General features: G+C 30.6%; 2 protein-coding genes across 5 annotated transcripts in view; one reads left to right on the top strand and one right to left on the bottom strand.

Annotated features, from left to right (window-relative positions):
* Positions 1–1,055: 1,055 nt before the first annotated feature.
* On the top strand, positions 1,056–6,337 carry LOC100169496 (pathogenesis-related protein 5-like). The gene is given in 5 exon segments (XM_008189736.3): positions 1,056–1,670; positions 1,672–1,703; positions 1,705–1,829; positions 5,731–6,155; positions 6,158–6,337. Coding segments are annotated over 5 exon segments (711 nt in total). The 5' UTR covers positions 1,056–1,601; the 3' UTR covers positions 6,218–6,337.
* Positions 6,338–10,151: 3,814 nt separating this feature from the next.
* Positions 10,152–15,012, bottom strand: part of LOC100571999 (papain inhibitor-like) — an 8,772-nt gene continuing 3,911 nt past the window's right edge. The window contains exons 1-2 of one of the 4 annotated variants that reach the window (XM_029489536.1): positions 12,279–12,544; positions 10,152–11,222 (exon numbers count right to left, since the gene is read on the bottom strand). In XM_029489536.1, coding sequence (XP_029345396.1) covers positions 10,664–11,200 — 537 coding nt within the window. In that variant the 5' untranslated portion in view covers positions 11,201–11,222; positions 12,279–12,544 and the 3' untranslated portion in view covers positions 10,152–10,663. Of the gene's footprint in view, positions 11,223–11,349; positions 11,763–12,278; positions 12,545–15,012 lie in introns of those variants that run through there. The other 3 variants (XM_029489535.1, XM_029489533.1, XM_029489534.1) reach the window with 3 other exon arrangements.

Here is a 15,012-nt window from a genome sequence, read left to right on the forward strand (position 1 = left end):
GCATTTTATTTTAATTAAATAGTATATCGCAGTTTGAGGCATTATTTTTAAGCTCCTTCGTTTTAAAAATCTAAATAACATACACGTCGTTTTAAAAACTGTTTTCAATTCCTTAATAAAATCCAAATACCACTGACTCACTCATCGCTGTAACTCAAAAACTACAAAACGTACGAACTTGAAATTTGGAATAGAGGTTCTTCTCGTATTTTCACCGTGCTATAAGAAAGGATTTTAAAAAATATCGCGTTTTAGTTGAATAATTAACAATTATAATTATTCACCGTCAATACGTATATTGCGTGCTGCACGGCGGCCCTCTAATGATCTATAGATACGCAATAAGAAAGTAGTTTCTGATATTCTCTTTTTAAAGAGATGGTATAACAGGAATTCATGATGGAAATTGAAACTTTTTTTTTGTTAAATTAAAAAATAATATGATGTTGCTTCTATACCTATATGCAGAGCGAATTACATCCAAAAGGAGTTAATTCATCACGACTTTTTTCCCGGGCAACGCTGGGTTATTCAGCTAGTTAATAATTTTTTTTTCCTTTAAAAAATTGTTGTTTCAGTTAGAAATATTATTTATTTTGTAACTAATTTATAAAAATATATATTTGTTTAAAAAAAAAAATTAGATTAAGTATATTTTGATAATAAAGTTCAAAAATTAACAATTTCTGTTTAACAATATATTAATATATTATATTACGTGTAGCATTAGTAAATTGGGTTGGGAAGGGCTGACGGGCCATTTGCTATTTAGCAATTGACTGTGTTATTATTATTATTACTATTTTTATATTTATTAAGTTTCAACTGTGAAAAACTTAGGACATATATTCACATTGGTATGTCTATCGGATTAGCTATAGCCAATATAAATAAAAAAGAAGAATTCACCGAAGTTGAAATTGTACAACAGTTTTCAATTACCTCACTAAAAAGTTTTAAATTATATTTAACTGGAAAAAATAAGTATAAAATTTAAAAACTGTATTTTATTACCCATTAATGTTATGCTAAAAAGAATTATAAAAAATTTATTTTTGTGTACAATTTATGATTCATATCAGTGAGAACTAAAAAAGTACTTAAGCACCTATATAGGTACTTTATTTCTCAAACCTAATCTTGTGAGTTGTGTGTAACTGTGAGCAATTACTAATTTCAAAGCCCCCCTCATTGAAAAACCCTACATCGTACACCACTGTGCAACAAGTTTTAGTTAAATGGTAAAAACAAATTATACATTTGAATTTTTTTATCGGAGTTTCCTTAAACGTGGTAAACACATACATTTGTCATTATAATCTATAAGCGTCTGCCAAAATTGGGTAAAAAAAATACAAATTATTTTGGACTTGTTGACGGCGTGCCAATGGTTCGTGTACGGTGTACCAACGTCTTATATGGATATTATTAATTATTATTGTTGAAGGGTTCGGGTAGGTGGTAAACAAGATGTGTTCTGAGTTGCAACGTCATTGGCTATTAGTAGCTACTTAAGATCGCAAATTCTGTCGCCTATACAGACATACAGTATAATAGGTATATATACTATCTATCACAATTCCACGGTCTGAACTCTCGATATGGACTTAAAATTTGTATTGTTTTATGTTCAAACGGTGGCCATCACTATGACACACGTGATTACAATAAAAAAACAACTGCCCGTTCACTATATGGCCCGGTTAACGGAGGATTTTCGTTGGGTGCCTACAAGTCTCATACAATCCATACGTCTCCAAATTGGGCCGGCAGGATTTGGGGCAGGACCAAATGCAGTGGTCAAGGAAGTTGCGAAACGGGTGATTGCGGTAAGTCTATGTTCTGTATGGTCGATTTGTAATAGGATTAATGCGATACGTTCGACCCTTGCAATAGGTATTATTCGGAAAATGGTAGTAGATATGTCTTAATCGAGTTAGTGACTTACTCATTAGTCATTACCTATAGTCATTAGTAATTATACTAGTATAATAATACTAGGCTGTATTAGACAAATAATTAATTTCTTAAATATTAAAGAAATGTCTATAAAAATTAAAAATTAAATTGTGACGTTATGCAGTAACTTTATACAATGACACAGTGTTTTATATTGTAATATTATTTATTATAAGTTATAACATATAGGCTAGATTGCCCTAATGATTTTTAAGTCAGCTATTTATAGTCAGCCTTGACTATAACACAAAATAGAACCACCTGATAAGTGCAGGTAAGCCACAAGTTTATACACTGAAGCCTGGTTCACACTACTTCGTGTCATGTCGTTTCGTGTTTTTATGTATAATGTATAAATATTATTATAAGAACATATTATTTCATGATTTATTAGTGCATATGATTATATGAATCCAAACCCTAGCTAGTTATTCAAATGTACCTTCAACAAATCAATGAACATTAAAATATATTGAATACCTACCTACCCAATGGCTGATGTGGTACTGCAGAATGTCTGAATGTCAATTTCAAACGAATATCATCATTCATCGTCATAGACCAAATTCATATGCAAATATATATACAATTGTATATTTTGTACTTTTGATAGGTATTTTTGGATTTTCGTATGTAATATTGAATTTTAATATAGGTATACCTATAGTTTTAAACTAATAACAAGAATTTTTTTTCATATCTTTGCATATTTTTGTATGATTCGATAAAATTTGATATTTATTGCATAATGCAATGAAATGATAATATATTTTATACTGTTTAGAATCTAATAAAGGTGTAAAATAATATTTCTTGAGTAGAAAATTCTTATAGGTAATAGTGTAATACTATTATTTATTAATACCTACAGTTTATCGACTACAAACGTATCGTTTTTCGGTAAACTTACATTGTCAATTTTATCATTTTTAATAGGAACAGTGAACGTTTTTGTTCATAATCTTGTCAAGTAATTTAACAAAAAAAAAAAAATGATTTGTTTTAAATTAAGTACCCACCTTGTTTTTTAATTAATATGTTAAATTTATTTAAAATAATTTTTTAACCAAATAAACGATCAATTGGGTACATTAATTGTTTTTGCTAATAACTATTTTTAATTTGTTGTTCCATATTTTTATGATTTGAATTGTATATTATAATATGACATATCGTGTCATATTTTTTAGTGCTTAAAATATATCCGTCCTCTAATCATCGCTATTACTGCTGGCCTCGAACGATGCTATTGTTTTCGTTCATACCTATACGGTGGTGATGGTATACCTGTTTCCACGTACTTCGTACCACGTATTGTATATTATATTTATATTTATTTGGTGGGCATAGATATTATATTGTCTATAATAATAAAACAATTAACAAATTTATCTCATATTTAAAATGCTGACTTAAAAAAAAATTGTATCTGAATGTATTTGACTTAAATAATAGTTTTTAGGTTGTGATGTCGACAAAAACAAGTTCAATATTCCATATAACTCAGTTGGCAAGTTAGGTATTTATATTATTTACAAGGTATACCCTATACATATTTTGGAATTATGTTTGCATGATCCAAGAATAAACTCTTGGATCATAAATTTCGAAGACTTACAATTTTTTAACTCTTGTATTTTGCGAATGTGACACATTTTCTGTGAACCCTGTTTTCGCGGATACACGATGTATGGGTGTCTTTTGATACTATAAAACAGGACATTACATTTTAATTTTTAAGGGATATTTCTTACAAATGTTGAATTAGACCTTATAGATTCAACCTTTTTTGGTAATCCCAAATCTCAATTACCTACTATTGTGTATTTATGTGCGCTGTACAGTGTACAGTACCTAGATATCCAGTACCTATCGATGTATGAGAAAATACACCCTTTTTTGCTCAACTGACCTATTCATTAAAAATCGTAATTTGGTTTACTTTTTTGTAAAAGTGAATTCATTTTGCAACCTTTCAGTGAATCTACATAGTCTTTTTGAAGCCATTTGTTGTTTAAATATTTAACATTCGTCTAACGACTATCACTCGAATTCCTTAATCACCCGAAAACAAAGTAGGTACACTAATATTTACATCGATACAACAACACTATACGACGTAGGCACAGTTGAAAACAAATAATAAATAGTTTTGTTATATGACTTGCTATGATAATATCCTCGTCATAACATCATATCAAATAAGTTATACTTGGGAATGTTTATGAACAGGTCCAAATAAACGATGGCCGAAAAACATTGATTTATGATTAGGTCATTTGGGATATAAGACAATATTATATGGTCATTTTAATACATTTTATTTTATTTTAAAATCATATTTATGAAATAAAATATAAATGTCTGTAATATTTTTTCTTGGTTTACGTATCACTGAACATTGTTCAAGGCACGTGACTTATAATAGGAAACCAGTATAATTTATCGTCCCAGCCGGGACTTGATGAATATCGGGACAGCGCGCTTAAAACCAGTGCTATGTAAATAGCAGCGCTATACGGCTATACCTATATATAGTATACATTAAAGAATTGATTAAAATCAATAGTAAAATTTACATACATTTTTTACATTATTGATAATTTACAATAATTATTTGACAACGAAAGTGGTGACCAAAATATTATTTTTGAAATTTATGCAATTTTATAGAACTAATACCGTCTATTGGTCGATGTTCGACCATAAAAATCGTTTTAATTAAAAAATCAAAACATTGCATCTTTTATTGTATTATGTACTGTTCAGTATGGGCGTTTGTTTGTGCTTCTTCTCTTTTTATTCCTAAAAACGTTTTTTTATGGGTAAAACAGGTATTTCGTATTTGAGTTCATGAGTTTATATAAGCTGCAAAACATATAAATTATAAGTATTCAACTATACAAGGACATTGCCTTTGATGTACCTACATTTCAATAACAAACAATAATGAATTACTATTTTATAAATTGGTTAAACTCAGGTTACTAATTGTATGTTTCATATTTAATATTAATTTTTTTAAATTGTATTTCACTGAACAGATGGTGCCACCGGTATATAAGTGTACCTATTCTTATGTTCGTATTTTACCTGTCTTAACATCATAATATTATGTAAAAAAAATGTTTGGAGAAATAAGGTACCTATTAATAGTACTACCTACTACTACTACTACTACTACTACTACTACTACTACTACTACTACTACTACTACTACTACTAATAATAATAATAATAATAATAATATTATTATATTATATTATTAAGTATTACAATATATATAATAATAATAATAATAATAATTTTTATTTGTGATTAATAATTAATAATTTTAATTACAAGAAAAATAACAATATTACACTTCCTCAATAAGCAAAGCTTGTGATAGATGATACTGGGCTAGTGAGTATTGTGGTACTAAAGTACTTTAATATACGTAAAAAATCCAAGTTATTGGTACGTCAAAAAACGTGTTAGTGCATATTAATATCTATATAGATTATTCATGCGTATATTATTATTATCTAATACTTTATATTACAAAAGTGCCTATGTGGCTATGTATAATGTATCAATGTGTATTATATATTAGAAATTCGAGCGCTCAATCCGGTGTGAAAAAAACGCACCGAGATGTTTGCTCCGTATAATTTGTATGGTTCATTACCACAGTGAACTATGGGGGATAATATTACTCCGGTTTGGACCAACGAATTTCTAGATGATTTTATATCGTATATTTCATTACTCTATGACTTGATAATGCAGGGAACAAGATCCAGTGCAACGGGGCCGGAGGCGTGCCGCCCGCTTCTCTAGCTGAGATGACGTTCACCGGGTCCGATGGATTAGACTTCTACGACGTGTCGTTGGTGGACGGCTACAACCTGCCGATAAGGATGCTACCGACCGGGCAGTTCTCGTACACGGAAAAAGGCAAGTATGACTGTAAAGCGGCCGGCTGTGTTGCAGACCTGAACAGCATGTGTCCGTCCGAGCTGGCCGTCCATACTGGCTCTGGCGTGGTGGCATGCAAGAGCGCCTGTGAGCGGTTCAACACGGACACTTACTGCTGCCGAGGTGCCCACAATACTCCAGCAACTTGTAAGAGCAGCTCGTGGCCCACAAACTATCCGGAATTCTTCAAGAAGGCCTGTCCGGACGCCTATAGTTACGCGTACGACGACACGACTATAGCACGTTTACTTGTCGCGGCAATTCATCCATCAAGTACGACGTCATATTTTGTCCTTAAGCAGCCACCTGTCTGTTTTTATGCAGCCATATACCCATAATATAAACCATATAGGTCCAGGGAACGTTATTTAACACCATTTTATAATACATATAAATACACATAATATATATATTATATATATATAAATAAAAGTAAAATATATAAAAATAAAAATATAAGTATGTACCTATATAAATTTTATAAAATGCTATTTTCAAAAATCAACTGCTTTCCCTATAAAATATATATCTTAGTATTAAACAAACATTTTCATCATTAGATGATTCCTTTAAAAAATTTAAAACTTAATTATCATATTCTTATTATTTTCATAAGTATATTTAAAGTTTTAGCAAAATAGGTAGGTGTATCTATCATACCAATAGGTACCTATTCCTAACAGCTAATCACGACCCGTGGTTTAAGGTACAGTGCTACAATTACTATATTCCTGCGTCTGAACTATATTCTGAACTTTTGTAAAATTTCAATGGAAATATATTTTACTCCAGATGCACAGTCAACTGACTTCATACGATTTGTGTATTGTGTATTATTACATGTGCGTTGTATAATAATAAAATATTGAATAAGATTGATCATTAATTGATATTTCCGGTCTACCGTACCAGGCGTGGGTAAGTGAACAGCCCGGAATTCCCTTGTGGTGAAGAAGGAACGATCGCTGCCTCCCCCTGCGTGGCAGCGTGAATTCCATAACTCAAAGTGAAATCACGTTCATCTTGCTGGTTACTACCGGATACAGTCCCGGTGTTGGACTGTATGGCGTGTCGCTGCAGACGCTCCGGTAGCGTCACGCGAAGGTTCATGCGTTTTTCTGGAGGCCTTTTAAGTCGGTAGTCGTGGCTTGGCGGCGCAGCATGTTCAATTCTTAACGCTTGCGAAGGAGAAGTGCGGAAAGAGGGTTAGCCTAGGAGGCCCGACCCTGGAAGCCTACCCCTTCCTAAGATGGAATCGTAAGTTGAGGTCGATTTCGCACGAGATGGTAGGTTTAGTTAGTAATGCCGGTGAAACCGTAGCCGGTGGGCCGTCTGGGTCTGGCGTTCGCGCTCGCACTCACGTGAGTGGGCGTCATTGTCCGTTCTTGCGTGCGCGCTCGTAGATCCCGCGGGGTTATACGGTATGCGGGTAGTGGTCACCCTAGCGCGCAATCTGTCCTGCCAGTGTGGGCGCGGTGGCGTCGTTCAGGCCGGCCGTCGCCCAACCTTCCCCCCGGGCCATGACTAGCACACATCGCATACAATGATATTATATAATATACATTTGATAGGACCGTAATTGGTTCTGAGGTGGGTGGCATTTACGGTTCATCAGTTAACTCAAACAAAGAAAATGGATTATAAATTAGGAACATATATTAGAAATATATTGGTAATGCCGTTAGTGGTTATTTATTCTGTATTTGACATTCGTGTATGAATGGTAAAAACGATCATGTTTACAAAATAATATGAAATATTATTAATATATAATGATAAATGAATAAAATAAAGATAGGAAAAAATACAAACAGAAAAAAGGATTAAAAAAAGAAAATCAAATGTCATAATAATTGTTGAAACAAAAGATATCAATTGATATCATAATATATTTTATTCAGATATAACAATTATTTATCAAAATACATACCTAAAATGAATAAAAAAATATATAAATAATATTAATCATAATTTATTTTTTTGTATTGAACAACCTTAAAAGTTAAAAGGCAAAATACTAATTTTCATAACACAATTACATATTTAATAACTATGTGTGTATTGTGTACTAAAGTAGTGGTAAGTTGCAAAGTTGGTGATCGGGAGGGGGATTAGTCCCTCCCTAAAAAATGTATTTTAAGTTTATGCCCCCCTAAAAATTAGAAAATAAGCAATATCGTATTTTATTACAGATTACATAATTGTGTATGGATAATGTTTTATTGTTATTCAGTAGGTACCTATAAAAAAAATGTATTTTATTATTATTCATTACCTATGAAAAAAAATATTTTTTATTATACCTATTCATTTATTATTTGTGGAAACTAGGTAAGCGATATTCATTTTTTTTAAAGATAACATACCACGCGATTACCGACCAATACTCAATGTCCCTGCAATATACTTACAATATGTCAATATCAAATAATATTATATTTTAATTGTGTTTATAAAATGTTTGTACATTTGTGATTTGTACCTATTTGGCTATTGTATCAATAAAATTATATAGAGGAAACCTGGATAAGACGTAAAATGGTACAATCTCATTTTGTCCACATTTGTATTTTATAATACAATTACTTTTCTGATATTTTTATCTCAAGGTTTCCTCAATAAATATTCATTCTACCCTATTTTAAACACATTCAACAAAAATTATTATAGATTAATAAGACTAACTTAAAAATTGTAATCGTACCTATTTCATTAATTTCTCTTTTTATGTCCATAGCTATTATAAATATTATGATGATGACTAACGAGAAACATACACTTATAACTACATTAAATACAACCAATAAAATATGTTAGTGTCAAAAAAGTTACATACCTATAACAGTTAGATCGATAGGAATGTAGGGATCTGTTTGCTACCAAATATTTGAGCCCCCTCAATATTGTAAAATTATATTATGTAACTTATATTAAATATTTTAATATTTATACTTCAATGAGTACCCAAATGTGATAAAAAGCTATTATACCTATACCTATCATGGCGACATGGCGTGTATATAATATACATTCAATTTTTTTTTAATATACCTATAGATATATCGTATACTTATACAAAATTAATATGAATCGTGACTCTATGCTAAATTGATTAATGCAATTTGAACCTGAACCATTCGACAACGAACAAAAAATGAGTTGAATAAATATGACTTACAGGTTCTTCACTCCTCGTGAGCATGACATTGAAAATTGTTTAAAAAAAAAAAAACAGGTGATGGTAATCGATTTTGCCCACAGTTCAAAACAAAGTGATTTTTTTCATTCAACTAAATGTATTTGATGTAGGTTTGTATGTAATATTATTGTCATATTAACCATTATAAATGCACAGTGTCACCCAAACTATACATTCGAAGAGTAGCAAAGTTTTAAATTTACATTTACCGACTTCCACCAATACCACACCAGTATGGAGATACGCTCTATTATAAATTACCTATTTTCTTATAATAGTTATTTAACAGGTGTATTTGTCTTTTAACTTTTTTCTTTCGCATGTAAGTACAACGTATCGCTCGGTGACGATCACGCAGCTTTCATATTATATTATAACAACTAACAAGTATAAACTATAAGTAAACTACAAGTATAAACTCGGTCGCTGTAACCGTATTGGTATCTACTGATCCTGTATAAAAACATACTTCCAGGTAGTCCATATTGTGGTGTCTAAAGCTCGACTACTCATTACTACATAGTTCTAAACCGTAATCCGTAGCGTAATCCACAACTAACGAATACCAACTATACACTACGTAATAACTAATAAATATGGAGTGTCTGCAGTCCATACCCATGTACTTCCAGCTTGCAATCGGCGGATGCCGGACAGTTAGTAGTCTCTTTAGCACCAGGTCTTTGTGAGTGGTTTTCACTTGGTTAATATGCAGTCACATTGCGTTGATATCATAGAAGTTAATCCACAAATGTTTTAATAATTAATTAATTGTTATGTAATTCAAATGTGCAATACCAAAATATATACACTATTTATATTATATAGGTAGTTTATCAATTTTATATTGATTATAAAAACAAAGAATACTGTCAAAATTTAATAATAAAATATTTTATAATGTTATATAATTTTTACTAACCACTACAGTACGACACCAGACAATTTAATGATTTATAATACGACAACAGTCAAATATTAGTAGGTAGCATAATATAATATAAATAAAATAAATAAATAATATATAATGCAATGTTAAGAAATTCACAAGTTGTAATTTTATTAAACGAAAAAGGATATAAAGGACAATTATAAGAAACACCAAAATATTATAATACCTATTATACATATATAATAATATATTTATAATTAATATTTTAAAATTTAATTATTGCATACTACAATGCAATACAACAATAATCAGGTAGGTATTATTACAGGTACATTGCACATATAATAGTATACACATACAACATACTACCTATAATAGTAGATATCAGATATGTATAGGTAAATTGTACTGCAGTACACCGCGCACTTGTAAAATGTACATGTTATTTTTATTTTTGATTTAGAAAATTATACAATTTATGCACAATGATACAAAAATGATACAATAAGCATAATGGATGCTTTATATAGCGTGAGTGAAGAAGTCGCCTTCAGTGAGGTACTTCAGGTTATAAAATATATATATATATAAACTGTGTGTAATCCAAACGATTATACCATAATTACGACATGACAGCATAATACGCTTATCTATCAAACGAAATCCCAATATACTTTGAATCTGCCAACAATTTTCGGTTTAAATTTTTCAAACGCAGACGGAGACACATCAATATCATTCATCTTGCAGCCTTCGCATTTGTCCCTCACCGTCACAATGATCGATTTTGACGTACCGGGGTCGACTATTTTCACCCGTTTTCCGCACATGGGATCTAAATTGGGATTTGGCGTGGTGAAATGACCGAACGCTATCGCCGCAACCATGTCTTCGTTGGTGTACACTTGGCCGCACGCCGTCAACCCCAACTCGTAATAGGTGAGGTCTCCGATTTTGTTTAGTTGCAACGATGGATCAACCGAATTGTATTGGTGACAGCATGAGTAGACGTTGCCACCGCCGCATGGTGTGCGCTTTATCTCCTTCATGCCGTACTCATCGCAACCCTTGACCAGCCACGAATCTGGTTGACAACCGGTGTCCCAGCAATCTCCGCATGCGTAATGTACGGAGGCAGACAGCACGAGAATAACGACCACCGACGGTGAAAAAACGAATCCGCGGCTCATATTGTCTTACTATAAAGCGTACCTGTATATTGTAAATTGCAATAAGATATAAATTAATGGACATTTTAATTTAAAAAAATTGATCCTATAATAATTATAATATAATATGTATTGTTCGTATTATATTATAATATAAATTAGGTATATACTTTTTATACCGCTGTGATGTCGTGAAATTTGGAATCCGAAAATGTCTATTTCTGGACTAGGTATTTTCAACTATTTATATATTCTATATATAGGTCGTAAGTGGTAGGTGTAGGCGTATCACCACTGTCACGTATACTGAATAATATAATATTATATAATTATGCGCATATTATAATTTCTGATTACTTTTTACTTATTAGTTAATATCATATGGATATGAGGGTATAAAATGTACGTTCATATTAAAGTATAGGTATAACGAGTGTTAACAGACTATAATCATTACAATTTTGTGCCACAGCCGTCCTTCCACTGCAGGTTATTTTAGATAGGTACCGCCTATCATCTCAGCAAGGTCATTAGGTATACATTTTATCTTAACTGTATATTTTAGAATTATATACATTAAATACAAATAATACCGTTAAAGTGTTAATTACATAGTATTTATTTATATACCTATAGTATGTCCCAAAAGTCCCGTACCACCCTTAGAATTTCAGTGGAAAATCAATAAAGGTACATTTAAAGCGGTTTTTTTTTTACAGTAATAACTAATAATAACTAATACATATTCGACATTCCAATCGAATGGCCTAAGATTCAAATTTTTTTCAAAAATGTTTTTTATGTAGTTAATAGTTTATAAATTTTCAAGATAGGTAAGTTTTTCTTTCAAATTTTTTGAAACAGTTTCATAAACAAAAATATTAAAATTAAGTTCAACAATTTTAACTAAGTTGCAGCAAAATAAGTTTTTGACTTCGTAAGAATAATAATTATGTTAACAAAGTACGAATTACATGATTTAATCAATTTCGATTCAAACGTGTATTTTTTTATTACAATCTTAAAATATGTAATTATTTTTTATTCTATGCCAAAAATGTATTTGCCACATAATAAGTTCGTGATAACGCAATTTTACCGGTTTCCAAAAATTGAGACATAAATCTGCGTTAATATAACAATAACATTGTTGGATGGCTTTGATGACCAGCTGGATAGTGGTCACTGGTCAGTGGATATTCAGTTCCATCTCTTTGCAGCTTGTCTTCAAATGTCATCATTTCGGGAGTAACGCGGATGTAATTAAGTGGACGTTACACGGACATTTGTTGTCTCCGTCTTACAAGCGCGTAATATGGCACATTTTACGCTTAGCAGATCACGTTTAGCTCTGTTAGTCTAAAAATTTGAGTGAATTGACCTCTTATAAAATTTAAAAGCTAAGATTATTATCTAGGGCATCTCATAAGATTTGTATTATATTTTAATTTTAAAGCGAGTTATTAGTAGTTTAAGATGTACAATTTTAAAATAGGTACTCAACTCGCTTTAAAAATAAAAATAAAAATATAGTAAAAAGCCTATGAGAATATGAGATGTCCTATATAGATATAATAATCTTACCTTTACATTATATAAGAGGACAATTTACTCTAATTTTTAAGCTAACGGAGCTAAACGTGATCTTCTGAGCGTAAAATTTGCTATGTTACGCACTTGTAACCAGGCACGGATCCAGAGCAAAGATCTAGGGAAGGGGGCAACAATTTTTTTACAACACAAATACAATTATAATAAATATATAAGTATGCTTTAATAAAAATGTTTTCATAATAGTAGGTATAGGTAATCTATGTGATCAATAAATTATTGATTATTTAATATACCTATAAAGTGACAATGTCAAAAAAAGCTTAGATTTTGTTTATTTGTTATTTAATTATTATATTATTTATATTTATAAAAAAATATGTCTTGGGGGGGCCTGGGCCCCTAGCTCCCCCCCCTTGATCCATCCATGCTTGTAACACGAGATAACAATAATGTCCGTATAACGTTCTCTTAACATAGATCAATTTTTGGCCTACGTACAACTTTTTTCCGATTTTTGTAATGCTTGATTATTGCCATAAAATTATAGAAATGCAAATCAACATAAAAACCAAAAAAAATAAATACTAATCCCTAACAAAAAGTAGCATGATATATTAATATGGTATACTAAATATTTCTCCACTGCACTATATATAACCAAAAACATATCTATTATATTGTATATCTGGTTCATTTCTACCCTGCTGAATATCAGCCATATCAATATCGTTCACAGTGGGCTCCAAACTATATGGACGTATTGACATATTTAAATATTTATAATACACTGTCAAAAACAAATACAAATTGTTATAAGACATATTTTGCTTATGCGAGAACACTTCTTATAAATTATAATATAAAATATAACATACCTATTATAGGTACCTACTTATAACTATTTCAACTTTATATAAAGTATATATGTAATTAACAAATTATTATTATTAATAAATAAAATAAAAATGATTATAATTTATAATACATTACTTTACCTCGTAAAACAAAATTCCAACGATGAAAAATATGCGTCTGTTTACGAAGACGCATAACAAAATAAACAAAATATTTAAATAAATATTTATTTTGTCATGCGAAGACGTATAAACGTAAAATGCGGTTGATCGACGTTTGTCAACATAGAATACGTCATATTTTGGATAAAAACATAATTAACCAAATAGAGTATTTGCATACGTATGGTCATTGTTGTGACTACGAAGTTTTTATAATATAATTGAATATAACAAAATTTATAAATAAATAGTCTAGACCGCGTCGGCGATTCCTGTATAAAAGTAAACGCCGCCGCCGCGCCGTGTGATCTTGTGACGTCACGCGGCCATCTCTCTTGGACTCTAGCGCCTTAACGAATCGACGTATACAAATTTTAGTACCACCGTTAGTTATAGTTAGGGCTAGGAAAATAAAGCACTAAAAACCTACAACAAAGGAAATAAAAAATTGCCAATAATGCTACAAAAAAAAGCATTTTAACCAAGAAAATGCAACTAAAAAAGACTTGAACATTTTTAAGTTTAGCTGAAAAATATTTTTAATATCAAAAAACAATTTATTAAACACATTTTTATATGTTCACACTAAGTAATTCTTAAAATAACTATAAGCACAATTTATAAATATTGAAAAAAATAAATTAAAAACTGTTTTATTAAATGTCGATAAATGTCAACGTATTACGTAACCACTACTCCCCATTCGGTAATCACTTTGACAAAATCTAAGAATCTATATTTTCAGAAATATTTTCCGATAAGGCTATAATATTTCACTACGAAATCACGAAATAAGTATATATAATAATACAATTACAATTAATTAATAAATAATAATTTGGATAAATATGTACGTAAATGTTCTATGAGTATAATTAACAAAAACTAATTAAAAAGCTAATAAACTGACAAAAAAGTACCGAAAAAGCATTTATTTACGAATATCATAAGAAAATGCAAAAAAAGCAAAATCAAAATTGCATATTTGAACTCTGTGATGAATGAATCGAATTTTGTTTTTGATTAGCTATGTCCTGTAGTACTATGAAAGAAAATGCAAATGCTACAAAATCCTAGCCTTAGTTATAGTAATTAACTATCTATTAATTAAGCCAAAATCATTTTTTTGTTTCATGGTCCTTTAAGAGGATGTCAGCGCACTATTTGTTTTCTCTCACTGACCCATGCTCAACATAGACAAACGCATTTGCGCGGATCGGTTTTTCTATGTTTTTAAGTTATCTTAGAGTAATATCACCCATT

This window comes from Acyrthosiphon pisum, chromosome A2 (assembly GCF_005508785.2).
Source record: "Acyrthosiphon pisum isolate AL4f chromosome A2, pea_aphid_22Mar2018_4r6ur, whole genome shotgun sequence".
In the NCBI taxonomy this organism is placed as follows: domain Eukaryota; kingdom Metazoa; phylum Arthropoda; class Insecta; order Hemiptera; family Aphididae; genus Acyrthosiphon; species Acyrthosiphon pisum.